The following is a 26,829-nucleotide window of genomic DNA, read 5'->3' on the forward strand; positions in this document are numbered from 1 at the left end:
CTGATCGCTCCTCCTATCACTGCTGACAGCACCAATCCTGTAGTAGTCATGGTGTCCCAAGCCACATGTCCAGCCCTCATCTCTAGTCCTGGGTCCTGGAACACTCGTCTCAGGGCATCCCTATCTCCGTCTCGATCGTACGGAATCAGCTCCCCATCGATTGTATCCGCAGAATCCTGTATACATCCTCAAGGGTGACTGTCATCTCACCCATCGGCAAATGAAACGTATAAGTCTCGGAGTGCCACCTCTCCGCCAGTGCAGTCAGCAGTCCCATGTTCGCCCGAAACTCAGGCACATACAGAATATGTCTCAATCCCATAGCCTCAATAGCAACTCACTCCTCGACGGTCAGCTCAGGTCGCAATCTCTGCGTCGACGAGAATCTCTCCCGTGACTCCAACATAGGCAAATACTCCTACAGTCAAGCAAATCAATCATGTCAGTCATTGTGGCATTCAATGTTCATCACAAAGTGCTACTTTTTATATAAGTGCATATGGTTATCTATCCTAGTGACACTCCCTATTCATCACAAAGTGTTGCTATTTATCCTAGTGGTACTCCCTGTTCATCACAAAGTACTACGTGTTTGGCACTCATTGTTCATCACAAAGTGCTGCTCACATTTGCACTCCCTGTTTATCACAAAGTGCTGCTCACATTTGCATTCACTGTTCATCACAAAGTGCTGCTCATATTTTAGTACTCCTGTTCATCACAAAGTACTATATCTTGGTACTCACTGTTCATCACAAAGTGCCTTGATCTATCCTATCTTAGGGCCTATGCTTGAGTGAATCCTCTTGAGTAGTTTCCTAATTGGCAACGTATGTTCTATCACAGAATTGTCAATTCTAGCCCTATTTGCTATCCTAGTCTTTCCTAGAGGACCTGCTTGAGTGTATCCTCTCAACAGCTTATCCAATCGACAACATATGTTCATCACAGAACTGCCGATTTGACCTAGAAGACACAAATTCACATTTTTGGACACAAACGCGCTTACCTGACATAAATGCGCTTGAAGACTGCACAGATGCGCCTATTTTACACAAACGCGCTTGAAAGACATAGACGTGCCTATGCTCTGCACAGACGCGCCTGGGCGACATAGATGTGCCTTCTTGGCATAAACGCGCCTACACATCACAAATGCGGCCGCATTTGGCACAGACACGTTTTCCATCATAGACGCGCTGACACCAACACAGATGCGCCTCACGAGCATAGACGCGCATGGCACCAACGCAGACGCGCCTGGACGTTTTTTGACATTTTTGGACCCTAACCTAAAGCGTATTTATTGCCCTATCTACCATGCATTAATGACAACAATAAATGCATCAAAGTACAAGGAGGTTTTGCAGTACTTACCGACTCTCCTGCCTCTGCTGGCCTATGAAATCAACGAACGTGGTCGAATCTGTGAACAAAGGCCATCGCTGCTGACTACTGCTGCTCTATTTTCGCTCTGCACTCTGCTCTCATGGATGTGTAGATGACAATGAGGATGTATTTCCCCCATGGTCTATCTTATAGACTACCCTAGCCCTAGCCCTCGTCTCCCGAGTCAGTCTTCTTTATCCCGTGACTTTGTCACTTTATCCGGTCAGTCCATTCTAGCCGTTCTTTCTTATCGAGAGATTGTCTGCAATCTTTTCAGACATTTTCATCCAATCTCTCGAGGGGGCATATCATTCCCATCCTAGGGCAACTCTGTATCAGTTCATCTTATCTTCTTTGAAACAACGTGACAGGCCGCATTGTCTCAAAGAGGGGCAAAATGTAGACACCCAAAATTGTCAGTTCATTTTATTTATTTAATTATCTAAGCTTAATTCTTCTATTAATTAAATAAATCTTTATTTATTTAATTAATTCATTTATCCTCTTCTAGCCTTATTTCTCATTTAAATAAATACATTTATTTATTTAAATTATCCTTTTCCTAAATTAAATAAATATCTTATTTATTTAATTGATCCCACTTCTTCTATTAATTAAATAAATCTTTATTTATTTAATTAATTCATTAGCCTTTTCTACCCATGACACATGTCATTCATCTCTTAATTCATACACTATCTACCTCTTTCATTATTTTATTATTTCCTTTACCTACCCTCTAACCATAGCCAACCTCCTTTTACACCTCTCAATCTTATCCCTCTATTTCATATAGTGTCTTCTATATAAGAGGATACTTCCTTCATTATCAACCCTGGCTAATAAATTTTATGCACTTGACTACACTACGATCCTACTTGCAACCACATTCCGTTCTTTATTGAGCTCTTGTGCACATAAAATCTGAGAGCAAATATATCAAACAAGATCAATGGAGATAGGAAGAATGGAGATCCAAACCCTATTGGACATGTGATGGTATAATCTTTGTGATTTCATTTGATTTGCATTATCTTAGGTAATCTTCATATGTTATGGTGGATCTTTGTTGTTGTTAGGCTAGGGTTTTGTGGTTGAATTTATTTAGCCTTTCAATATCGTTATTATTGTTATCCATTTTCACCATAAACAATATGAACATATATCATATGACACATGTGAATGATTGGATATAATTATTTTAAAATTTATCTCATAATTTTATGCTATTAGTCTACATTTATTTCAACAAGCTCCATTCCACTTGATATTTAATCATATCTATAAAGGATGTTTCAAATAAAAGTATAATTGATTTTTTTTTTTTGATTGGTAAATATTTAAATTTAAATTTATATTAATAATATTAAGAAATTAAATAATTAATAGGCATTGTATATCTGGAATCCCATGGTATGATTTTGTTACAAAATTACATCTTCCCCTTCAAAAATGGATTCACTACTACATACCCACTACAAAAATGACATATATATCTATTGCAATACCAAAATCATTAACGATTAAACCCTAAAATCTAAGTCTTTCTTTCGGCTTGTCAAACCATCATATTCAACAAAATATCTTATTGATTCAAATCCTTGTCACTAGGTATCTCGCGGCTGATCTAGTAGTCTTCCTTATGAAAGATAGATTTTTGTTTTGCCTTCTTTGGTCTCCTCCCCACTCGAAGTCTGCTCCATTTGTTCTCGATTGCAGAGATATTCCTTGATGAGGTTGCAACCTCCTTATGCCTCCACTCGACACATTTCTCTATCACTATCCACACCCCATATCAAGGAGAACCTCAATGGCGACACAAACTCTACATCTCAAACCCATTCCCCACTTTTGGTGATAAAACCTTCACTCAATCGTGCGATTGCCATCAAAGTCTCCATCCCAAACTTGCATTCTTCCCTTACATATGTTAGAAGTATGGTTGCCATTGCACCAAAAGATCGATCTGTTAGTGTTTGATACAATCATTAGGCTTATAGAATCCACAAGAAGCGGTTAAGACATGTCATAATCCTGAGCGTTGCACTACACAACACAAAGAGACCAAGGGCACACACCTTGCAACAATCCCCCCCTAGCGCAAGTGAGGGGTTTTGAACATGTGACCCAGGCTCTGATACCACTTGTTAAAAGTACGGTTGCTGTTGCACCCAAAGATCGACTTGTTAATGCTCGATACAACCACTAGACTTATATAATCCACAAGAGGCAACTAAGCCATGTCACAAACCCAAGCGTTGTGCTGCACAACACAAGGAGACCAAGGGCTCACACCTTGCAACAACACGTTCTTGCATAACCCATTTCACACCCTCCTTGTTCCTTTGCTCTAGGCACCAAGCAAAAACACTAAGGCAACATCCACATTCATGCAATATCTAAATTCTGAGTTCATGTATTCCTCACCCAAGGACATGTCAACAATCCTCAGAAAATGCGGATCTTCAATCTTAAAAATATTTCTTATTCTCTCTTCGAAAATCTTCCCCATAAAAGCAAGTTGTTGCTTGTCTGCTAGGAGTGAAAATTTTTCTTTCGTAGTTGATCTAAAAGCACTTGTTAAACCCCAAATCTCTTGCAAATACCACCACCCATTCTTTCTACACCATCTTCTAAAACCAATTTCTTCAAATACCCTTGTTTGTGAGCATTCAAACCAATGTCATCTGCTTGGACATATTCCTCCACTCCCCATAGATATGCCATCTCCGTCTTAAAGATGCCCTTGGTTGATCATCAAAAATCTTCCCAACGACGACACATTGCATGTTGATCGCTACACCACACATTAGTCTCTACTCTTGCCTTCACACAATTGGGGAAACAGTTGTCCCATCAATCTTTTCTCCAATCTACCCTTACTTCTTTAACAAGTTGTAAATCTCTAAAGTCTTCCCACCATTCAATGGAACTAACTTCTTTATTTAGACAACCCTAATTCGATAATTTATCCTCCTCCCTGTTATCTTCTTGCTTAACGTGAGAAATTTTAAAATCTTGAAAATGATTCAATTTGGACTTAATAGACTTTATAAACTTGTTTAATTTCCAATTTTGTGCTTCTCCCTTCGCAATTGAGTTTATTATCACTTGGGAATTGCCCTCAATTTGAAGTTTTGAGACTGAAAGTCGAGATGCTAGATTAATTGCAAGAATTTCCGCTTGAGCGTCTGCCTCATTATTAGTTCTTTCTTCCAATTCTTGGGCACTAATTGCAAGAATATTTCCATCTTCATCCTTGGTTACACATCCCGCACTCGAGAGGCCAAGATTTCCTTTTGACGCCCCATCAAAATTGATTTTAATCCACCCTTTCTTTGGTTTTTGCTATAAGACTTCTACATCTGATTCCTGAAGTGGATCAACCCAAAGAGGCCCATTAACCGACTGCATAATTGAATTTATTAAAATGAATGAAGATTATGCATATAAAATTATGAAATTAAATGGTCATTAAACATTAATTATGTCGAGAGATGCCCTACAATGGAAGCAGGGGGAGAAGCACCTGATGTTATGACCATAAAAAGACACTCTTACCATTTAACTTAAATTTGATAACTATTTAGATATCATAAGATCAATATTTTATAGTAAAAATTATATTAATAATATCATTTATTAATAAATATAAATACCATTTAATTGATTTTAGATATAATTGTGTAATTTTTTAGTATCAACATTTCACATGATCCATCATAAAATATTTGGAGTGCAAAGAAATGTAACATTGTAAGTTAAAAATTTCTGATTGTCCTTTTTGTAAATTTATCTAAAATAATTTATAATTCTATTAAGTAAGCAACCATTTGTTATTGTAAACTAAAATAAAAAAATTGAAGTCCTTCAATTAAAGCAAAAATAAATATTGTTACCTATAGACATAGCCATTGAATTGCACCGTTTCTGGTGTTATGCATATGACATAGAAAGGCAAAAAGTGAGTAAAAGCAAAAGCTTTTCTCAAACCTTCGCTTCCTTCTCACACCTTCTCTTCCTCCTATTCCCCGATCCCGTCAAATGTTTTTTCTCTGTTCTACCCGGTCAGGGCATACGACGAACGAAAAGTACTGCTAAAATTCCGTTTTTTTTTTTTCCCCCTACGTCTTCTCTTTTACAGATCGGGATTTCGAATCTGTTGGCCTCCATATCTTATCAAGCCCTGAGCTTTTCCTTCTTCGAGGCCACCTACAGCCAGAAAATAACAGAGGAAAACAAGATAATGGCGGAAACAGACGAAACAGCAGCTCGTCTGCACGCAATTACTGAATACAGAAAAAAGCTCCTACACCACAAGGAGCTTGAGAGCAGAGTTCGCACCGGTATGTGATGAAAATAATATGGTCTGCAATATATTTAGGTTTTGTTCTAGGGTTTCAATTCTGTGGCCATTAATTAAACTTTTCTTTATTTTCTAAAACTTTGTTGCTCTGTAGTCTTCGTCTTAGATGCCGTACACATGGGGTTCCTCTTCCATTGAAATCCCGTACGAGTAGGGCACTACTCATGGCCTTTTTTCTTCATTTTTATCTAATTTCATAGTTTAATAAGTTTTAATGGGATTTAAATTTCTTATGATTTGCTACTTTTGTTCATACAAGTCTATAAAGTTGGTTGATTCATTTTATGCAATTTTGGTACGTAATAGTCAGTTAGAGATTAGGACTCATTACTTCTTCTCTTGGAAGAAAAGTGTTGTTTAAACTTTATATATGGTAATCTTTGGAGTAGTTGCCACAGATGAGGTGTAGTTCTTCCCTCAATTTCATCTGAGACTTGCAGCGGAGTTTTATATCTATATCTTATTAATTTCAACACTTTATCATAAAACCTGGGAATGAGAACGCTTCTCCGCTTTAGAAGCTTCACATTTATATCATTTGAACTCATCCAAATTGACCCTGCTTGATAATTTTTTAATATATTCAACTTATTTTACATTTTTGTTAGATGTCTATGAATATTTTGAAGCCCAATGCTCAACGAGAAACTGAAAATGTGAATTAAATGAGTGTTATACTTTACACGTTCTTACCGTTGTTTCCATCATTATATGGGGTAATTGGGCTCAGGTAGCATTTATGAGTCATTTATTTATTGCTTTGTAAACATAAGTCATTAATCTTACACTCTGATGTATCCTATCCGTGTTGTGACGCAACCTTGTATATATGCACCGGAATCATGGACCGGCTTTTTACAGTGTGAGGATTTAAACCTGTGATGCATTTTTTACAAGTTTCTGTCCATCACTACCATACGGTACACAACTACCTGCTCCATATAAGGTAGTTGAAGTTCTATTTGCAGTGATCAGATGTGTTAGGTAGGGTTTTAGAAGCCCTTTCATTTTGGTGTTAAATTCATCAAGGCATAGGTAGATAGTTAGTGCCTAATTTAGGGAAGATACATCCGTCAAGGCATAGATACTTTGGATAGAGATAGGTGCAAGATATTAGGCAAAAAGATATGTAGGTATCCGACTTAGTTCAGCATCAGTCTCTTGCTCATGATTTTCGTGAAAGCTCAATGTTTTGTGTAATGCATAGTTTGATCTTGTTTGAGTGTCAAGTTTAGGTTTGTGATATTTGTTTTCTCAAGATAGTGACAATCAAGGATCCAACCCACAAACTAGATAAAGAAAATTGCTCCCAATCAGCTAAGTAAGCATTATTGTGATGGTAGATAGATGAAACATAGATATTGATAATCAAACTATGATAGGTGGGTAGGTGGAACTAATACTAGGTGAAAGTGTAGAGAACCTACTATGTACAAAGCTGCTAGTGTATCCTGGGGATCAAACATAAAATTTCTTAAGATGAATGCTATGATAGGCTCCAGATCCATAGCTGGCTATGATGACGAAGGTTCCTAATTAGTTAGGCTATTCTTTGGAATGGAAGAATAGCCAGTTGCCAAAATTGAAAGTATTAAGCAGATCTTACAAATGCTAAATTGAATGGTTAGCATTTAATTCTTGGGGTGCTTCATGCAAATAGAGGCGAATCTTGAAAATAAAGGCCTGGCTTTTTTGTGAGTTTCTGTTATTTCAATACAAGGAACAATGCACACTGAAAATAACACATAAACGAATTGAGCCTTTCTTACCAGAAGCTCAATAAGACCCTAGCATACCTTTTATTTTACAGTTCCCCTGTGAGACATGTGGCAACTGTCAGAAAGAAAGAAAATGAATTTTTCAATGCCCTTGAATGATAAAACTATGATGTCTATGATACTCAAAAGTACTCTGCAAATATAGCAATAAGGAGTCAAGTTTTAGCTTCAATATATAAAAGAAAATAGAGGCTATATGATAAAAGCACAGCACAAAATTCTAAGTTCTTACTACCTAGGGGATGGAAGATGAACCCTAAGCATGTAAGGAAACACAATGTAATGTATTACAAAGATTACAAATAACTATAGAACTACCACAGGAGAATATTGATGGCTTTGGGTGTTACAAAGATTACAAATAGCTACAGAACTACCATGGGAGAGTATTGATGGCATTGGCTATTAGGAAAGTTGAGATAATCAATCAATACCTCTTTTTATCATAGACTATAGTTCTGGTATGCTTTGTATATTGTTATTGTATTATGATATCAGATGATTTGTCAAATCTTGTACCATGTAGTTTGATTTATCATTGATTAATATTACAATATATAATAGACTCAGTACCATTTTGGATCTATATTCTATTTATAGCTTAATTGTACCATAATTCAATGGTGGATACACATTTTAGGCTCCAAAGAATGTGGTAACAGTGGCGTAATACAATAGCTAGGGTGCAATGAATCCTATTATATAACTATTCATTTGTAGGAGATAAAATTGATTCTATTTATTATAACTTTTATAATTTTATTCAATAGGAAGTGCATTCTTATCTGAATCTGCTCAAATTCTGTATTACTTTACACAAGAATTAATTGCATTTGTGCTAAAAATGCTAAAAATGATATTGATACCTAGTTCTATCAGCACATAACATTTGTACATGTGGAGAAATTTTCTTCTACTTGCAGAAGTCAATTCATTGTGCTCTGTCCTTATTCTAAACAACAGAATGTTTGTGACAGTTGCCTTTGATGTGATCCCAATCAGACTCTGATGTTGGATTTGAATAGGGAACAGGATGATTCATGACCAAGACCACTTAAAAAAAAGGCCTTAGGGTTGAGGGTTAGGGCCTTTTGTGCAAAACAGGCCATATTTTTTATTAAATTTTTATAAATAGAAAAGGAAGAAATTTGTCAAATCTTCTACCCACCTAGAAACTGTTGATTTTAGGTAATCAGATGTTAATCCAGTTACTTAAGTTATAAACAGATTGAGAATAAGCAGAAATAACAATAAGAACACACAACACAAGACACAAGTACCCTGGGAAAACCTCCCTCTTGGAGGAAAAACCCAGCATGAAAGATTCAGATCAGATTCTTAATTATGAGCAGATTACTTATCTGATTTGGTTGCCAATCTAGGGCAGACTGAACCTAGCATATGCAGCTGTAGTGTGTCTTCAGGGAGAGCAGAATATCGACATCAATTGAAGAGGGAGATCACTGAAGTATAGCGCATCACCTTGCCCAGCAAGTTGTCTAATGGATTCGCTCTCTAAGATGCCTGATTCGCTGACTGTTCTTGCATAAGGCTAATCGCACTTGATAAGGATGTTTGTTGTGTAGAATGAATCTTGTTTATATACAAGATTCATGTTCAAGTCTCTAAGTCGGCCTTAACTAATTTCCTTTATTTTACATATTTCACTTTGCACTTTGGTGCCCAATTTGGGGCCTACATAACTTGCAACTTGTAACACGTTTCATTTGGGCCTAGCCCTATAAACATAAATTGCTTAACCACACGTTACATATAGGTGTGTGTTTAGCACGTTTCATGTGGAGGAATACATAATGTGTTGCGTGTGAACATTTATGGGTCCACACGTTGGGAAATGGTCCTGTCATAATACAACGTATGGTTATTGGGCCCAGCCCAATACATAACTAATTCACAGGCCACATAGTAAGAATGGGTCCGCCCTATTACTTAAGTTGAATTCTAATTTTGCCTTTGGCAATCAGAATTCAACTTTTATTTTTCTACCTAGTTACAAAAACCAACAGAAACTGCTCTGATTCCTTCAAAGAAATCTTGTGCAAATGTGGAAAGAAACAAAAAACATCTTTGACTAAAAAATCACCACGACTAGTTGAAAATTGGTCAAACTCACAATTTTTGATTTATCAGATCTGATTTTCTTGCTATTTTTTGGGTAAAAATTACAAAAAAACTGTATGGGTCAAGTCATTGTTTAAATTGTGATTTTGCCAACCTGTTGGCCGGGGATTTCTTGCATGTTTTTTTGCAGTTTTTGCTCATATGCATCAATTATTCTTAATTTTAGTATTTAAAAAATATTGTGGGTGTGAAATGAAGCCTACACATCATTTGTTAGATTCTTTGAAAGCATTGTTTGTGAAGATTAATGCTATTGTGTATTGGATTGCCATATTTTCCTCCACTGCCGCTGCTGATGTTTTTCCCCTCATGATGCAGCTACACAAGGTTACAAATTAATTTTATTTTAGTGAAAAAACTTATGAATAGTTTTAATTTTTAATAGATATAAACTTTTTTTGAGAGGAAAGTTGAGGGAATCTATTGAGCTGTTGCCTATAACCAAAAGAAATTTATAACACTCATCAAGACTAGGAGGTGAAACCTCCATACAACTTAATCTAGCCTTGCTTGAAAAAGCCAGGGACAACAAAACTACTCAAAGCTGTAAAAGATTCACACTTAAAAAACTATATCAATAAACTAAGAAAAGCAAGTGTCATCCTCTAGGAAACTTCCAATTTTCTTCAATGGATGAGAAACAGTAAGTCAAGAGCAAGCCAAGAGAAACCTAAAAGTGAGCTTCCACAGTCCACTAATCGGCAGCACTGATTGAATCACTAGTCACAATAACTACAGTCATGTTTCACAAGGTTTTCAAACCAAAGTATGCCAGTGATGCTCCCTATTCACGAGGTTTTCAAATCAAAGTATGCCAGTCGTGTTGCCTATCAACAAGGTTTTCAAACCAAAGAATGGCAACTGTCTTCACAGCTGTAGAGATAATTATGTTCATTTTTGAAATAATGACAGCAATAATCACCATTGTTTCTGGGCAACAGATCTAACTGCTATATAGTAATGGCAGCAGGAAATCTTAATAACTACTTACATTATTTAAGGTGTATAACCCATTTATAAAAATTCTAGAGAAGAATGATATAAGAATGCATGTTTGACGCCTATCTAGAAAAATAAATAAAATTATTGTGATATACTGCCAATAATATTGTGATATGTTGGTGAAAAGTTTTGGTCAAAATTAGAGTCAAATATTATATGTTGAAATGTTTTCAAGAAAATATTGGGAACCCTGCCAAGGAAAGATATATTGATTTATATTAGAATATTATAAAATATCTGCTTCTATGAGATTCCAGACGTTACTTGATCATTTATAACTAAATAAAAAACTCATCAAACTATATATTGTTCTTCTAAGGATATCATTAACAGCTAAGTGGTGTATTTGGATAGCATAAAGTGAAGTGAAACAAGGATATCTACATCTGCTCCAACAGTTATGTTCAACATTATGGCACATCGGAGCATGGTTGAACTTCCACCTAAGTCTTCTTGGTAGACTCACACTATAATACAGAGATACTTTGAAAGAAGAGATGCTTTTCAATGTCAAGATGTGAACTATGCAGACATGGAAGGAAACCTCCTTTACATCTTTCTGTATCATGCCAGTGCAGCTAGAACATTTGGACAATACTGTAATGATTGAAGGGTAATTGTCAGCTCATGGAACATGTTCTTAGTAAAATAGAAGTAAATGTACTCCATGCTATTTAAAGATTAGCTCATCAAACTTTAATAACACCTTGTATCTTGGGATTTACAAAGTTTTTAGCAGAGGTTTGAAACTTTCAATTACAATTATTATCCTTAACCATGAAAATTTAAGAAAAGGCCAAATGCTAGAAAATTGAATCCTTTCACTTAAATTGCAATATCAATGGGAAGTACTTATCAATATACCATTTAGATTTGTTTTTTTGAATTTTCCTTGTATATCTCTTGTGCATGCTTACTTAGTTTACCCCCTACACTAGATTTGCAAGTGGTTTTCAAATTTGCATATAATTTTTTAAGCTTATTTTTTAAGTACAAATATATAAAATTATTTATGCTGTTTGATCTTCAAGTCCTCAATATGGAATCACTGCTGCAGCCTGTTGTTGATGAACTAGATTCACACGGGGTTGTAAAGGGGCTCATCAAGTGACTGATGTATTGTCCACATTATGATGTCAGCCCCCATGTGGGTAATAGAGAATTCTGGAGGGAATTTCAAATATAACAAATACCCTCGTTCTGCATACCTTTCATACCAAAAAATTGCAATGGGAGTGTGACAATACATGAGGCAAGGAAACCGTAGAAGCACCCAGCTTCAAGCATGATTATCCTGGAAGGTTTGAGAAGTAAATCAGCTAAAATGTAATACCTATGACATTACATTTAGGTCTCTCAAGAGTGTTTTGTATAGGACAATCTGTTTGCTGTGATAAACTGCCAATCATTAATTTTGGTGGATACCAATTACAAATGAAATAATAGAGAGGCATTGCATTTTGCACATATCTCCTATCTATGTTTGCAGATTTATCTGCAGTGCTATGCCACATACTACAAATGCTCACCATGGATCTCTGTATTAACTTTTGTGGAGAAATTACAATTGTTTCTCTTGGCAATCCATGGACAAGTGAAAAGTGGAAAACACAATGGTCACTATTTTCTTCGCAGTTTTGCTCTTTTATTCTTACACCACCTTTTTTTTGGAGTTTTTTGCCATGAATTACAATCCTTAGACATTGTGTTTGGTCCAAAAAGTGTAAAGCTCTAGTGTTTTAGATTAGTCTTTATGGTTGATTCAGGTAAACAAAATACTTCAAGAGTTTCTAGCTTGCATCTCGATGCTCTAGATGTATTCTGTGATTCTTGATTTATCTTTTTGGATTGGAAGCTCATCCATTTTGGGGGAATTAGATCGATTTTTGAATGCATGGACAGATGAATTGAGACAGCTAAATGCATTAGTCAAGCATGCGGCATAATGAATGCATGAATGAGTCAGTTAGATTAATGACCATAGTTTTATATGAGGCTTTCAGATTTATTGATTATGTAAACTTTGTGTATCACAAGGTTGCACGAAATTTGCAGGGAAATGCAAGAAAGCTTTTGTCCTGTTTTATGTTTTTTAATCAACAATTGCTGTTCTGTGGAATCAACTTATCGTTGTTTTTCTTTGAGAAACAAGAAAAATCCAAAATTTTCAATATAACTTACGATGTATTGCAATATTTTCTTTGCATTCCTGTTGTAATGTAAATGACACATATTGTATCTTTCATGCCATGCATATTATAATACTAAAATCTTGAAAGCTTTACAGAATTAATAAGGAATCTCAGTTCATTGTCTTTACGTTATATGATAACAGATATGCTGCTTCTTAAGTGGTTTGCAATTAGCTTGAAATATCAGTTTAAATCCAGTTTGTTCAAATGTTTTTATCTGAAAATCTTGGTAAAAATTATAAAATGCAGTTCGTGAGGCTTTGAGGAATGCGAAGAAGGAATTTGACAAAACTGAAGATGATTTGAAATCTCTGCAGAGCGTTGGTCAAATAATTGGGGAAGTGCTTAGGCCACTTGATAATGAACGATGTGAGTATCTTCATCCTTTTTAGAATCTCTCTGCTTGTTATGAGAATAGTTAACTCTTTGGGTGTTAGGTCACAGTCAAGTTATTACTAGAGTTTAGAAGGTGACAAGTTTTAGAGAATTATGAGACAACTTTTGAAAGTTTTGTCTATTTGTTTATGGAAACAATTCTTCTTGTATGTATACCACAATTTGGGCAGTGAAAGCACAGACTGATTGGCTATTAGTGCTGTTGTTTGGATACTATTTGGTGCTTCAATGGGCGAAACTCTTATTCATGCCACAATGTTTTTGTGTGAAACTTGATAAAGTTAGTTACTTGGGATTTCAATTATCAAAATTTCGCACAATTATTTTTCTCAAGAATTTTTGTGTCAAGAAGCTACTAGCTATATGTTGAAGTATTTCAATGCAGTTATGTGCTATGCATTTCTGTTGTAATATATTTTAGAATAAGTATTCTTGTGTTTGGCTAAGATGTTTATTTATTTCAATGTTAACCTGCATGTGTTGCAATAGTATTTGTTATGTGGTGATGGATACTTTTTGCCATACTTACTGATGAAACATTCCAGCACGTGGTTTTGACATCCACTCAATCTTCTAAGGTACACATCATAATAATATTATAATTCTTTTTCTCTGATCCTATTCTATGAAAGTGTGTCCTAGGCCTTTATTTTATGTTTGTGTTTGTTATCTATGAGTTTAAATAGAACTCTGAGCATGTTATTCACTCTTTTCAACGTTGCAATAAGTATTAGCTAAATTTGCTGGTTTTTACTGTTTATCAAGTCACTGAGTTGGCAGGTTAATGGTATGGATGTGGGTAAACTATATTGGGGATTTGTCAAAGTTTTTTGGGTCCTTGATTTTGGTATGGCTTGGGAATGCTTGTACAATTATAATAATAATAAAAAATGTAAGCAAACTAGCCAAATTAACCACAATACCAGTGTTATAACTTATATGTATAAAATAAACAAAAATACAAAACACAACTGATAATTGATGATCCAAATATTAAATGAGTCATGCCATATGATCTATGACTTATGATTATATTATTTGTTCAAAATAGGAAAATACTCAATGGTCATGGTCAAATTCAATAACTATGTGAACAAATTTGTATTGCTCTTTATGGAGAGCATCCAAACCTGCAATTGGTTTACTAGAACTAGATGCCGTAGGATTTAATAGCAAAGTTGCATGTACAGGGATGCAGATACAGATATGGATATGGCCATTTTTGAAGCCTTTAAATATGGATATGGCTGGATATGACATTCATAAAAACCACACACATATATTTAACATAATTGTCTAAGTTATTAGAGGATATTTCCATTACTTTTAAAGCAATATAGACACATAGTTGCTACATAAATAATTATCAGTTGATCTAAAACATTTACAATATGCAAAACAAAAAATACAAAACAGACCTATAATTAAATTAACAATAATTTCAGTTAAATCTAAATTAAAATAAAATAAAGTAAAATTTAAATACAAATTGAAACATATATATAATATATCTAAATAAATTTAAAAATAATAATCTAAACTTAATAAATGAAAATTTACTCACTTTTAATTTTTTAATCTTAATTAAAACTTAAACTATAATAAATTAAGTAAATATAAATTACAATAATATTAAAATTTAGTAAAAAATGAAGAGTTAAATATATATATAGGTATACGAGTGCTTGGGGAGGGGCGGAGGTGTATCTGGATACTTTGATTAATAGCAGTACCACGCTCTCTAGCTCTTCTATGCAGTAAGGTCTTGCTTAGAACTCTGAGTTTTTGTTGTAATTGCTTTTCTTAAATTTTTATCTTGTTTTTTGTGGTTTTATTATGACTATTGTTTGACAGTTCAACTCTGCCTGGGTGCTTTGCATCTGTTGCTGGGACTTACCTTGTCTGGCCCTGTGATAATGGAGCAGCCTGAAAGGTACCTGTTGTGACCTAATCACACATCACCCCATCTCAGATAGGGACCCCCTACCTTTTAGGCCCTTTGGTCGTTTGGTTTTGGTTTTTGTGGGTTTTGGTGGCGGTCTCGTCAGTCTCTCATTTTTGCAAATGTTCGGGGGTCAAATTGATTAAGTCTGCTTTTCGTTTGAGTGGTTTTGGTGAAGTCTAGTGCCTATTTTGTCAATTTTAGGGTTTCTGCCTTTAGTCCTAGATTTTAGGGGTTTCTGTTAGGGTTTTGGAAAAACTAAACATACAACTGGAATCAGGGCCCTTCAAGGAACCTCCTAGCAAAATTTGAGCCAAAAGGGAACAACTTTCTATTTTTAGAAAGTTCCTATTTTTTAGGGATTTTATTGAGTTTCGGAATGTCGTCATTTTGCCAAAAATCAAACTTGCTATTTTTAGTAACTTTCTATTTATAGTAAGTCATTCCTGTGTCCTGTTCTAGGCGGTCTAACACTGACATTCTGAAGGTTTCTATTTTTGAAAGTTTATTTTTGGCAGAACCATTCAGGCGAAGTGATGAAGGCCAAGCATTCACAACTACTTCTAATTCCGGAAAGTCAGAAAGCAGACAAAGAGAGTCAAAAAACGGCGAAGTGTTGAGAGCCCATTCCTGAAGTAGAAAGCTTGAGAAATTTATCTAGGTTCGGGAAATCACATCAAGTCCTCATCCGGAAGAAGCTCAAAAATTCATCGAAGTTCATGAAGAATCTAAGACAAGTGGAATTCCTTCACCCATGCCAGATTGCAATCCAAGGCGCCAAAATGTAATATGCATGGAGGGATAGAAAATTTATGAATTCCTTGACCTTAGTCAAATTCCGCCCTACTCCTCATGAGGGCGCTAAATAGGAGAAAGCATGGAAGGAAGGACAAGTAGAGAATTCCATGACAAGGTCAAAAATCCACCCAAGAAGGTCATAGGGCGCCAAATTCAAGGGATGATGGATAATTCAAACAAATATGAGTTCCTCCTTCAGTGTGAAATTCCGCCCTAGCACTGTGGAGGGCGCCAAAATGGAGTTAGCAGGGAAAATTTGGAATTCATTGAATTCCTCGACCAAAGGGAAATAACGCCCTAGGGAATAGTAGGGCGCCAAAGGGAGGTGGTGAATGTTGTTTGCAATTAGGGATGGCGGATTCCAATTGCCTTAGGCAACATTGGAATCTGCCTAAGGGTCTGGTCCCTCCTTTAGCGTGTAGGGCTGGGCCCTATACCTCTTAGAACATCTTAAAGAACCCCACGCTACTCCACGCCACATGCAAAGGTCCAACCCTATATACAATACATTTCGGATTAAAGGGAAAATAATATAAATTAAAGTATAAGCCGACATAAATATAAGCCGACATACATGGACAATGCATCATATAAATAAAGATACTTCTCACCTCAATTACACAGATTCAGTTTTGATTTTTCATGCGAAATACATGTGCCTGCCAATGCGAATTTATAAGGAGCAAAATTACATCTGCAGTTAAAAGTGAATTACCTCTGTCATATCAGGAACCTCATCTGCTAGATGAGGTGCAGAACTCATCAATGAAGAGAGCGAATTAAGGAATAAGGTTGCTGTCCATCAAAGAGCAGACTTCTGATACAAAGATTGCAGACCTAGGGTTTGGACCTGATTACTGTCAAGGTGTAACAATTTGATGCTTGTGAAAGTGCAGTCTTGAGTGCAATCACCCTCAAGTACATGAGATAAGTGTTGTAACCTTCATATGAATTCAATCCATAATCAGATCTGAGGATCTTTTCTGGCTGGGTTTTTCCTCCTAGGAGGTTTTCCCAGGGTAATTGTGTCTTGTACTTATTTTGTTCTTTTCTTGGTTATGCTTAAATCTGGAAAACTATAAACTATTCATTTAATCAATTTAGTTAGTAATTAAATTCTGATTTTCTGAGTTTACATTAATCTGAAAGTGTTAAAATCAACAGTGAAGGAAAATGTAAAAATTTATGAATTCCTCCTTCATGAATAGATAGTGCTCAAAGATGATAGAGGGCGCCAAGGTTGGATTGCCATGGAAAATAAAAAAATCCATGAATTCCATGCCCAGTGCAAAATGCCGCCCTAGGAAGCAGTAGGTCGTTAAACTTCAAGGGTCATGGAAAACATGAAATTCCCTCAAGCAAAATTTCGCCCATGAACATGAAAGGGCGCCAAAATGCCCAGGCTTTGGAAAATGTGCAAAAGATGAATTCCTTCATCAAGCCAGTTCAACGCCCAAGTTCAAAGATGGGAAAGGAAGGTTTAAATGATGATGAAATTTCTCCTCCAAGATGATTCCACGCCCAAGAATATCGGAAGACTCTTGCGACCAAGGATGAAATTCCAAGGCATAGGGAATTCCATGCTCAAGCCAGAAAACTAAGGAAATTTGTCCAAGGCCTGAAAATCCAAGGGTCAAGGAGGAATGAAAAGCAAAAATCCCCTCGGGAAGTTTTTTTGAAATTTCCATTTTGAGACACCAGATCTTTATCAGAATCCGAATTTTTTTTTACAGATTTGGAATCATGAGAGAATTCTCTCTCTTGGACCGGAGTCCTAAATTTTAGGAAAGTTCCAAAAAAATAGGAGATGTTGAAAAATCATTGAAAATCTCTTCCAGAGCAAGGCAAGTTCAAAAACTTCAATAAAATTCTTCATGGATCAAATTCTTCTCTCCTAAAGTTTTCTCTCCCCAGGGGTTTCCTGCCAAGTGGTATAGCCAGGTCAGCGCATATTGAATTAATGGCAGATTCCTTTTGCATGCAGCCGTCACGTTCAGGAGATGATGGTGCCTTTATGGCATAATGGGCAATTTTTGCATGAGGGTACATTCATTGCATAGTGGGCACTTTTTGAATGTAATGGTTAATTAATGCTTTATGGGTGCCATTTTTGGTAGGATTGTAATTAATTGTATAGGGGCATGATGGGTTATTAATTGGAGATTCCCACCTTGTTGCATCATGTGTGGGGAATCTTTTAGGGAAAACCCTAATTAGGGTTTTGCATGTAGTCAATGCCAGGAGCTTATATAAAGGGGTGACCCCCTCATTTGTAAAGGAGGAGAGATTATTGTCTGAGATTGTTGCATCAAGATTTGTTGAAGTAGCCAACTTAATACATTGTTCGATTTTGATAGTGTATTCTTGTTCTATTTTAGCAATCCACATGGTCTTGCTCTTTTCATAGATTAGATTTGCTTTCATGTTATCAGATGGACTGGATTTATAGGATTGCTTGTTGCAAGATTCGTGCTCATACTCTTGGTATGCAACTGATTGTTGCATATCGTGCAAAGTTAGCCTGAGCCCCCATTATTCGTGTATGTTTCACTTTGATTATCAGTAGAGATTGTTCGATTTGATGGTTTCTATTGATGATTTGAAAATCTTTAACACACCCTTTGAAGATTGCATTGCCTTCGTGTAGTTGTGCATTGCTGGCGAAGCGAAGCGTGGTTGGATCTTGCATAAGTAATCCCGTCTCCTTGTTCATAGGATTAGATTAGCCTTACCTTAGTCCTCTAAACCTTTCCTCATTTACTTTTCTGCATCTCTTAAATCCAAAAATCCAAAAAATAGGGCTTTCATTGCAAATCATTCACATAAAAAATCCTTGAACTCGCCTAAGTATGTCATCCTCTTCAAGTGAATACGTAAGGCCCCTTGGGTTAGCAGCAAACCCATCAATCAACTGAGTCACGTCCATGCATTGAATGAACCTTGGAGTTAGCTGTTTGAACTTTTTGTGCAATCTTAGCATACGGACTAATTTTGATCAAGAGAGAGTAAGGTGACCGTTGGTAACTTTATTCTGTGTTAGACATGGTCATAAAAAACACGTCAACAGTACCCAAGAGGTGCTTGGACTAGTAATAGTGCTAGATTGTTCTGGTAAGGGTTATGGGGGTCTTCAGGACAGTTCTCTGTAATGTAGAGTCAAAGTTATGTTTGACATGGAGATTTCAGTAGTATCCCGCAACATGCAAATTGGCATTTGCCATATTCCTCTTCTTGTGATTTGTGTTCCAATTAAAAAGTTAGCCATATTTTTGTTTTTAGGGAACTAGAGTCTATCATCTTCCAAGTCCTAGGTCTAGATAAATTATTCAATATATGTATAAAATATTGTAAATAATGTGCTCACATTGAAAAGGGTGCTCTACTTAGAGGAATCTTACAATTCCATTGTTGGTGCTCTGTATTATATGACAGTTGTAAGAAGACATTAAATAGGGAGTTTCTAGGTGTACTGCGACTAGCACTTTGACCAGCTATTTATAGCCCAATTTTAAGAGGTAATTTTATTGCACCCACATGGAGCACTTGGGAGTTACATTGTACCCCCTAAGTCGTAAGTGTCAAACAGTCAATCGAGGAGCTACTTTCTAAGTTGGGAGGAGTTAACTCTTGGAGGAAGGTTGCAAAAATGGGATTTCGACCATTTACTATTTGTAAGAGGTGTGTAGAAGATATTATTGCGCCCACATGGAGCGGTTGGGAGTTACATTGGACCCTTTTGGGTATTCAGGTCAACCAGTCTGAATTGTGGTTAATTGAGTTTGACTGATTTATTGACATTTTTCACCATTTTTGGTGAGTTGGCTGATATTTTTAGCATAAAAAGGATTTTTAAAAATCTTTTATCTTTTTAGTTTTTTTAATCCCAAAAACACTGATCCTAATCCCTTTTTTCTTTTTATCTAAAACTCCTAATCTTGATCATTATCCAATTTTTTCCTGATTAAATCATGGTTTTTTGAAGAAATCTGTCTTTTGGTTTACCGATTGATTCCCGATTACTTGTTCTGCTCCAATGGGTCCAAACGTTTCTCTGTGTTTTCCAACTTATTGGAAAGATTTGATCTAAAGCTTTCTGCACGAAAACATTTCCTTCAATTTTTCTGGGTAAGGGTGTTTTCATTTTTACTCTTATCAATTTATTTCGGATGAACCTAATTTTTTGGTGATCCATTTAATCATTTCATCTTGAAAAAGGAATGTTGTCTGCTGTGTAATCTCAACAACTTGGTTTTCTCAGGTTAGTGAGATCTTTGGATGGATTGTATCTTAATTTATGAGTGACATGCTAATTTCCAAATTGTAGGAATGAATTAGCATGAACCAATGACAAGCCATCGGGCAATGTGAGTTATTATAGTTTGTTGCAGGTAAGTCAAGGAGCTTGATCAGCAGGGTCCCCAGGAACAGGTCTTGTCATTGACATTGTTCAGGTAGTTATACAAAGGAAAATAATAAAAATGAAAGTTTGAAGGAAAAATTCTGGTTGAAGAAAAAACAAATTGCTCGATGAACCTTTTAAATTTTTAGCTGTGGCAATATTTCTTTGTAATCTTTCTCATTATCACTTAGAAATGACAATAACTGATGTTATGTAAATATGTTCAGTAGATACACGTTTTGTTTCCATAATAGAGCAATGTATTGCTCCATGTTTAATCTCTAGCATTTTTTAAGTACTGGTGTGTATGGGTTCTTTATCTCTCTTTGAATATGACAAAGTTCATAGACTAAAACATACTAGCTTACTGTGTTATTCTTACAGTTTCTTTAAATTTGTACATGGTATGCTGTCATGTTTTAACATGGTTACAATCAGAAAATCAATGTTCCACGGGTGTTGGGGATGGGGGACAAAGGGCTTAAGCTTTGGGGACGGGGGGACGTGGGCCTTGGGGGGGGAGACATGTCCCCGTGGAACACTGCAGAAAATTGATCAAGCACCACTACTCTTTTTGCTTGATTGTTTTGTATCAATATCGCACATTTTTTGCCTCAATATCCCTGACTTACATATTGAACATGCAATCAAATGTATAAATGTTGTTGGAAAGTTGACCGAATGATACAATATAGTAAATATGTCATGTTTTAACATGGCTACAACCAGATAAAGGTAACCCTGGGCCGGCTGGGTGTGGGGGAGTGGTTAGAGATGATAATGGTAGGTTCCTTGCAGCGGTGGCACTCCCCTTGGGATGTCAGACAAACCACCTTGCTGAAGCTGTTTCTCTCTACCATGGTTTAAGCATTGCCAAACTTCTCAATTGCAAGATGGTGTGGTTAGAAGGGGACTCGAATAACATTATACAATGCCTTAAGGGCATTCAAAAACCTTCATGGACTATCGAAAATTGGTTTAATAATTCATTAGACATTTTAAAATCTTTTGAAAAGGTTTACATATCTCATGCCTTCCATGAGGCCAATAGAGTGGTGGATTTCTTTGCCAAAGAGGGAGTTAATGCGAATAAGTTGGTGATTTGGTACTTTGGAAATTGTGTGCCAGAGGATGTTAATTCCTTGATGATATATGATAGGACTCATGTGTGGAGTGTCCGATTCCCCATTCTTCAATGATGTGGCTGTTAGTCCTGATATTAATTTCCATTATTACATGGAGTTGGGTGAAAGTAAGGAGGTTTTCCAGTCTTTATTTTTGCTGCCCTTCTTACTCTTTCTGGGTGCTCGTTGCATTGCTTGTGTTTGCCCTAGTTTAGGTTCACCTGGCCTAGACTATGAATTTTAGTGACTATTTGAAGGTGGGTGGAGAAAGGAAGAGGATTGAACCCATAAATTGTGAGGAGTTCAAAAACAACACAACAATATGGAGAATTCTAAAGCGGGGAGGTGTTACCCCCTACCTTGAGAGGCTCCATGGTTTCAATCCGAGAATTACAGCCAAATTTGCTAAAGGTTAGAAAGACGGGAGGATTTCTCTCTTTGGGCAAACATTTGACATTGATGAGCAATTCATTGCTCTAGTCACTGGGTTGTCTACTGAAGGGTCAAGGTGTTTAGGGACAGGAAATTCTCAGAGGTGGCCATCAAGAAATTCCCCAAGGAGGAGAAGGAGAGGAAGAACCTAGTTAAAGCATCGAAGAGTGGTTATGAAATTGGCAAAATCAAGTCTCTGTGGCAGGCTGCGCATAAGGTACTCATGTGGTATTTTTCCATGGATGGTCGTTACACTAGGGTTTTTGGTCATCACTTTGTGTTCACAGAATAGATCCTAAGAAAAATTCGGTGCTCCATGAGGGTTTGATCCCTCCCTCCCCCCTCTAAACTCTTCCCTGTCCCATCTAATGAGGAGATGGCTTTTGAGGAAGAGGAATCTGGTAGTTGCTTCATTGAAGGGGTTGAATGGCAAACAGAGGATGATGAATCGGTGTTTGTGGCCAAGAAGAAGGGGTCTAATTTGTCTAAACCTGTTAAGAAAAGTACCCTGTTTCTGAGAACAGATTTGTGATTGATCCTTCCATTCACAGCCTTTCTAAGGAGTCTGCGCCTGCTACCAACAAGAAAGGGAGAACGAGCTTCCTTAGGGATCTCAATGCTGCTTCTCCCATCGATCTTGATCAGGATAACCCTAATGATTTGCTGGCAATAGCCCGTAATGCTGCGGTTGACAACTTCAGAATGAACAAGTGGATCTTTCATGAAATTAAGGACATTAGCCTCAAGCTCTGTTCAGTCAGCAGCAAACAGGAAGGAAGCAGTGAGGGGTTGTGGAGTGAGGATGAAAGGAAATCTATTGTCGATTCTCTGCAAAAGATCGCGAAAAATGAAGTTTTGAAAAATGATTACGAAGGGAGAATTCATTATTTGGAGAATAAGTTTAAAAACATAAACGATGACCTTATCTCTCTTGTATCCTTTAGTCATAGAGTGGTCAAGAATTTTGCTGATAGGTTCAATACCCTAGTAGAGAAACTGGAAAAATCTCAGCAGAAAGGGACTGTGGTGGATATTGAAGCATTGGATAAGATGAAGGGGCAAGAGGAGGATAAAGGCCCTTGCAAGTGTGCTAGAGCCAATCTGAAGAGATCTGTGGAACAACCCTCCCAAGACATCCAGGCCCTGAAGAAGATCGTCCTCAGTATGACTCAATTGGAAGCTGAAGGCGTTGAGGCTCTTAAATTTTTTGAATTAGGCTATTCTGGTCTTTTGTTGCTCTGTTTTTTGTCTGATCTTTTGCTGATGGTTTGCGGCCAGTTTACTGATTTTTATCTCTTTGGCAGCTTAATGTAAAAAGGGTTTCGGGTCCCTTCAAAATCTGTTTGAACCCTAATAAAAGACATGGCTACAACCAGAAAATTGATCATGTACCACTAGATAGTCTTTTCTCGATTGCTTTGCTTCAATTGCACACATTTTTTGTCTTGGTATCCCTGACATTTACATCCTTAACATGCAATCAAATGCGTAAATGTTGTTGGAAAGGTGACTGAATGATATAATTTAGTAAATATGTATATATATGTTCATTATGCCTCATTTGGATGCATCCCCATCTCTTGCTTCTGTCCCTGATCCTTGTGTTTTTCATTCTGAAATATTGTTTCTATATTTTTGAGGGTACTTCAAAAGATCCCCTTTGAACAATCTGCTGTTTCTCTTTTTTTCCCAATATAATTTAGTAAATATGTATATATTTTTTCCTTAGCCTCATTTGGATGCATCCCCATCTCTTGCTCTTGTCCCCGATCCTTGTTATTTTCATTCCGAAATATTGTTTCCATCTCTTTGAGGGTACTTCAAAAGATCCCCTTTGAACATTCTGCTATTTCTCTGTTTTTCCCAATAGGGGACGTGGATGTGGTAGAAACACACTTTTATTTCACTGATGTGCTATTGGCTGTATCACCCACGACTCTATCTGCAGCAGATGTTTGAATTCGATCAAATTAATATTTTAACTGCACATGTTTGGACTATTGTAAGTAAATTATTTTTTTAAATTTTGGGACTAAGAATTTTCCTTTGTACAGTAATTGTGAAAGCTAGCAGTGGGCCAAGATATGTTGTTGGCTGCCGGAATAAGGTAGATAAAGATAAGCTCACTGCAGGCACGCGTGTTGTTCTTGACATGACAACACTCACAATAATGCGGGCTCTACCTCGTGAGGTACCTAGCATTAGAATCTCATATCAAGTTGTTACAAGCACAAATCATTTTAGAATCTTGTAAGGGGGTTTTCTGGAAAAAAGGCTAATCTTTTTGGTTGGCATATATTGGATGCAGGTGGACCCTGTTGTTTACAATATGCTTCATGAGGATCCTGGCAATGTGAGCTACTCAGCGGTAGGAGGTTTGTCAGATCAAATAAGAGAGCTGAGGGAGTCCATTGAACTTCCTCTGATGAATCCTGAACTCTTTCTTAGGGTTGGAATCAAGCCTCCTAAGGTAAAGCTTGTGTAGGGTGCAAATTAATAATGGGAACTACTTGTTTATGTAAAGTTAAAATTGCATGTTTAATTTATTCTTGTTGGAAATCCTTTCATAGAGATTGATTCATATGCTTCCAATTTCAGGGAGTACTTCTATATGGCCCTCCTGGAACGGGAAAGACGCTATTGGCAAGAGCTATTGCTAGCAACATCGATGCCAATTTCCTTAAGGTATTAGCTGAGCTTTTTTGGTATCCATTTTACTTTTATGCAATCCAACTTTCTTATTTCTTGTACTCGAGGTTTGATTTATGCCTTTTTGTAATGCTATTTTCCAGGTGGTTTCAAGTGCTATAATAGATAAATATATTGGTGAAAGTGCGAGGTTGATCAGGGAAATGTTTGGTTATGCACGGGATCACCAAGTATGTTTTCTTATTCATTTGAACATCAAAAGAGTAATTTTTGGTGTTTGTTAATATAATTACAAATACAAATATTTCTTTTATATATAATAATAGTTTATTTTAATTTCAAAACATTTGTATGGTGAATTACTAGCTCATCACATCCTATTTATAATTGGAACGTCTTGATGCTGAAAAAGTTTCTCTTTATGCTTGCAACTCTAATCCTCACAGCAGTTAAATTATTAATTTTATAATTTACAAGTATTCTGATTAATATAAATGTAATGCTTAATGTTATAGCGGTTTTTGTTGCAGCCATGCATCATATTTATGGATGAAATAGATGCAATTGGTGGACGGCGTTTTAGTGAAGGGACTAGTGCTGATCGAGAAATTCAAAGAACTTTAATGGAATTGCTCAACCAACTTGATGGTTTTGATCAATTAGGAAAGGTATTGAGTTTAAGGTGCTCAAGGTGCTGTTATTGTATATCAACTGCATTAGACAAGAAACAATGTTATTTAAGATTCTTCAAGGTGGTTGTGCAGTTTTCATTAGGATCTGAAAATATTGGCAATCTTTACATTACATGTAGGTCAAAATGATCATGGCAACAAATCGTCCTGATGTTCTGGACCCAGCCCTGCTTCGACCTGGCCGTTTGGATAGAAAGATTGAGATTCCACTTCCAAATGAACAAGCAAGAATGGAAGTTCTGAAAATACATGCTGCAGGGATTGCAAAACACGGAGACATAGATTATGAAGCCGTTGTAAAGCTTGCTGAGGTCTTGTTCTATTTCTATAATACTTTGGAATTTATCCGAATTTCTTTGTTATCCTAGAATTTTCTTTGGTATGTTTTGGAGTTGGTAATTGTTGTTTGATTAATCACTGTATTGCTGAGCATTCTTTCAACTTTTATCAGGGATTCAATGGAGCAGATCTTCGGAACATTTGTACAGAAGCTGGTATGGCAGCTATCCGTGCAGAGCGTGATTATGTAATCCATGAAGATTTTATGAAGGTGAATTCTCTTTCCCTTTTTGTTAAGCATTTTATAAAATTAGATTTGCTTGTGTTCTCTGGCTTGTAATTTGTACCTATGTTTGCAATTGCAGGCTGTTCGTAAGTTGAATGAAGCAAAGAAACTGGAGTCAAGTTCACACTATAATGCAGACTTTGGAAAAGACTAGTAAAATGGTGAAAAGATAGCAAGGGGACAAATTGACTCTGCAATTTTTTGTCCATACAGGGACATTTTACCTTTCAACTCGATCAGTTGTCATGACAAAGGATGGATTACAGGACGTTAGACATTAATGTTTTATGTTCTTTAATTGCCCTCGTTTAATGCTAATTCTTTGCATGTTCTACCAATCTTTAAGGATTGTATATTCAAATTTTAATGCTTAAGCAGACGAATATGCAAATATTGCTGCTTTTTCTTGGCAGAATGTCAACCGTACGAATATGCAGGCATCTGGTTCAAACAACCAACTGATTATGTAATCCAGATCACAGGGAATTATTTTACTTAAATTTATTGGATTGTTATCAGCATTTTGGTCCAATCACAGTTTAAATATTTCACTGAACCTGTATTTAAGAAATAGGTTAACTTGTATTATTTGGATGATTGTTTTATGACGTTTATCAATATATTTACATGTATTGTTAAGCTTAACGCAAGTCTTTTGTCTGGGTTTTTAATCATTCTTTTGTTATATTCTTTACCCTTCTAGGTATTAGGCATTGACGAGTCAAATTGCATAACATATACTAAGCTTATTGCCCTCAGAATTACAGGCAGCTAAATGCATTTTCCTGAGCAACATTGTTGCATATTTGCCTAAAACCTTTTGTTCAGTTTGAAAGATGTAAGAGGTTTTTGGTTTTCAAAACTTATTACTTCGTCGTCCTCTGGTTTGTTTGAGACAATACTAGAACACAAAGGTTTTGCAAGATTTTTTTTTGCGTGCTGATTAAAATTTTTCATTGTTTA

The 26,829-nt window shown here is 36.3% G+C and overlaps 1 protein-coding gene across 1 annotated transcript; it reads left to right on the forward strand.

Moving 5' to 3' along the window:
• The first annotated feature begins 5,339 nt into the window (after positions 1-5,339).
• Positions 5,340-26,387, forward strand: LOC131071889 (26S proteasome regulatory subunit S10B homolog B). The gene is made up of 10 exons (XM_058007854.2): positions 5,340-5,735; positions 13,119-13,238; positions 24,015-24,151; positions 24,269-24,430; positions 24,559-24,645; positions 24,753-24,839; positions 25,140-25,277; positions 25,421-25,612; positions 25,753-25,851; positions 25,946-26,387. The coding sequence occupies exons 1-10, from the start codon at positions 5,636-5,638 to the stop codon at positions 26,018-26,020; spliced, it is 1,197 nt and encodes a 398-aa protein (XP_057863837.2). The 5' UTR covers positions 5,340-5,635; the 3' UTR covers positions 26,021-26,387.
• Positions 26,388-26,829: the final 442 nt, after the last annotated feature.

The sequence above is a fragment of the Cryptomeria japonica genome, chromosome 10 (genome assembly GCF_030272615.1).
Source record: "Cryptomeria japonica chromosome 10, Sugi_1.0, whole genome shotgun sequence".
NCBI classification, from domain to species: domain Eukaryota; kingdom Viridiplantae; phylum Streptophyta; class Pinopsida; order Cupressales; family Cupressaceae; genus Cryptomeria; species Cryptomeria japonica.

Bases quoted from the DNA above. Each gene is read 5' to 3' on its own strand.
- LOC131071889 (XM_058007854.2), top strand. From the start codon at position 5,636: ATGGCGGAAACAGACGAAACAGCAGCTCGTCTGCACGCAATTACTGAA. The intron at 5,736-13,118 runs GTATGTGATGAA...TATAAAATGCAG, and splicing joins TGAGAGCAGAGTTCGCACCG to TTCGTGAGGCTTTGAGGAAT. The intron at 24,152-24,268 runs GTACCTAGCATT...TATTGGATGCAG, and splicing joins TGCGGGCTCTACCTCGTGAG to GTGGACCCTGTTGTTTACAA.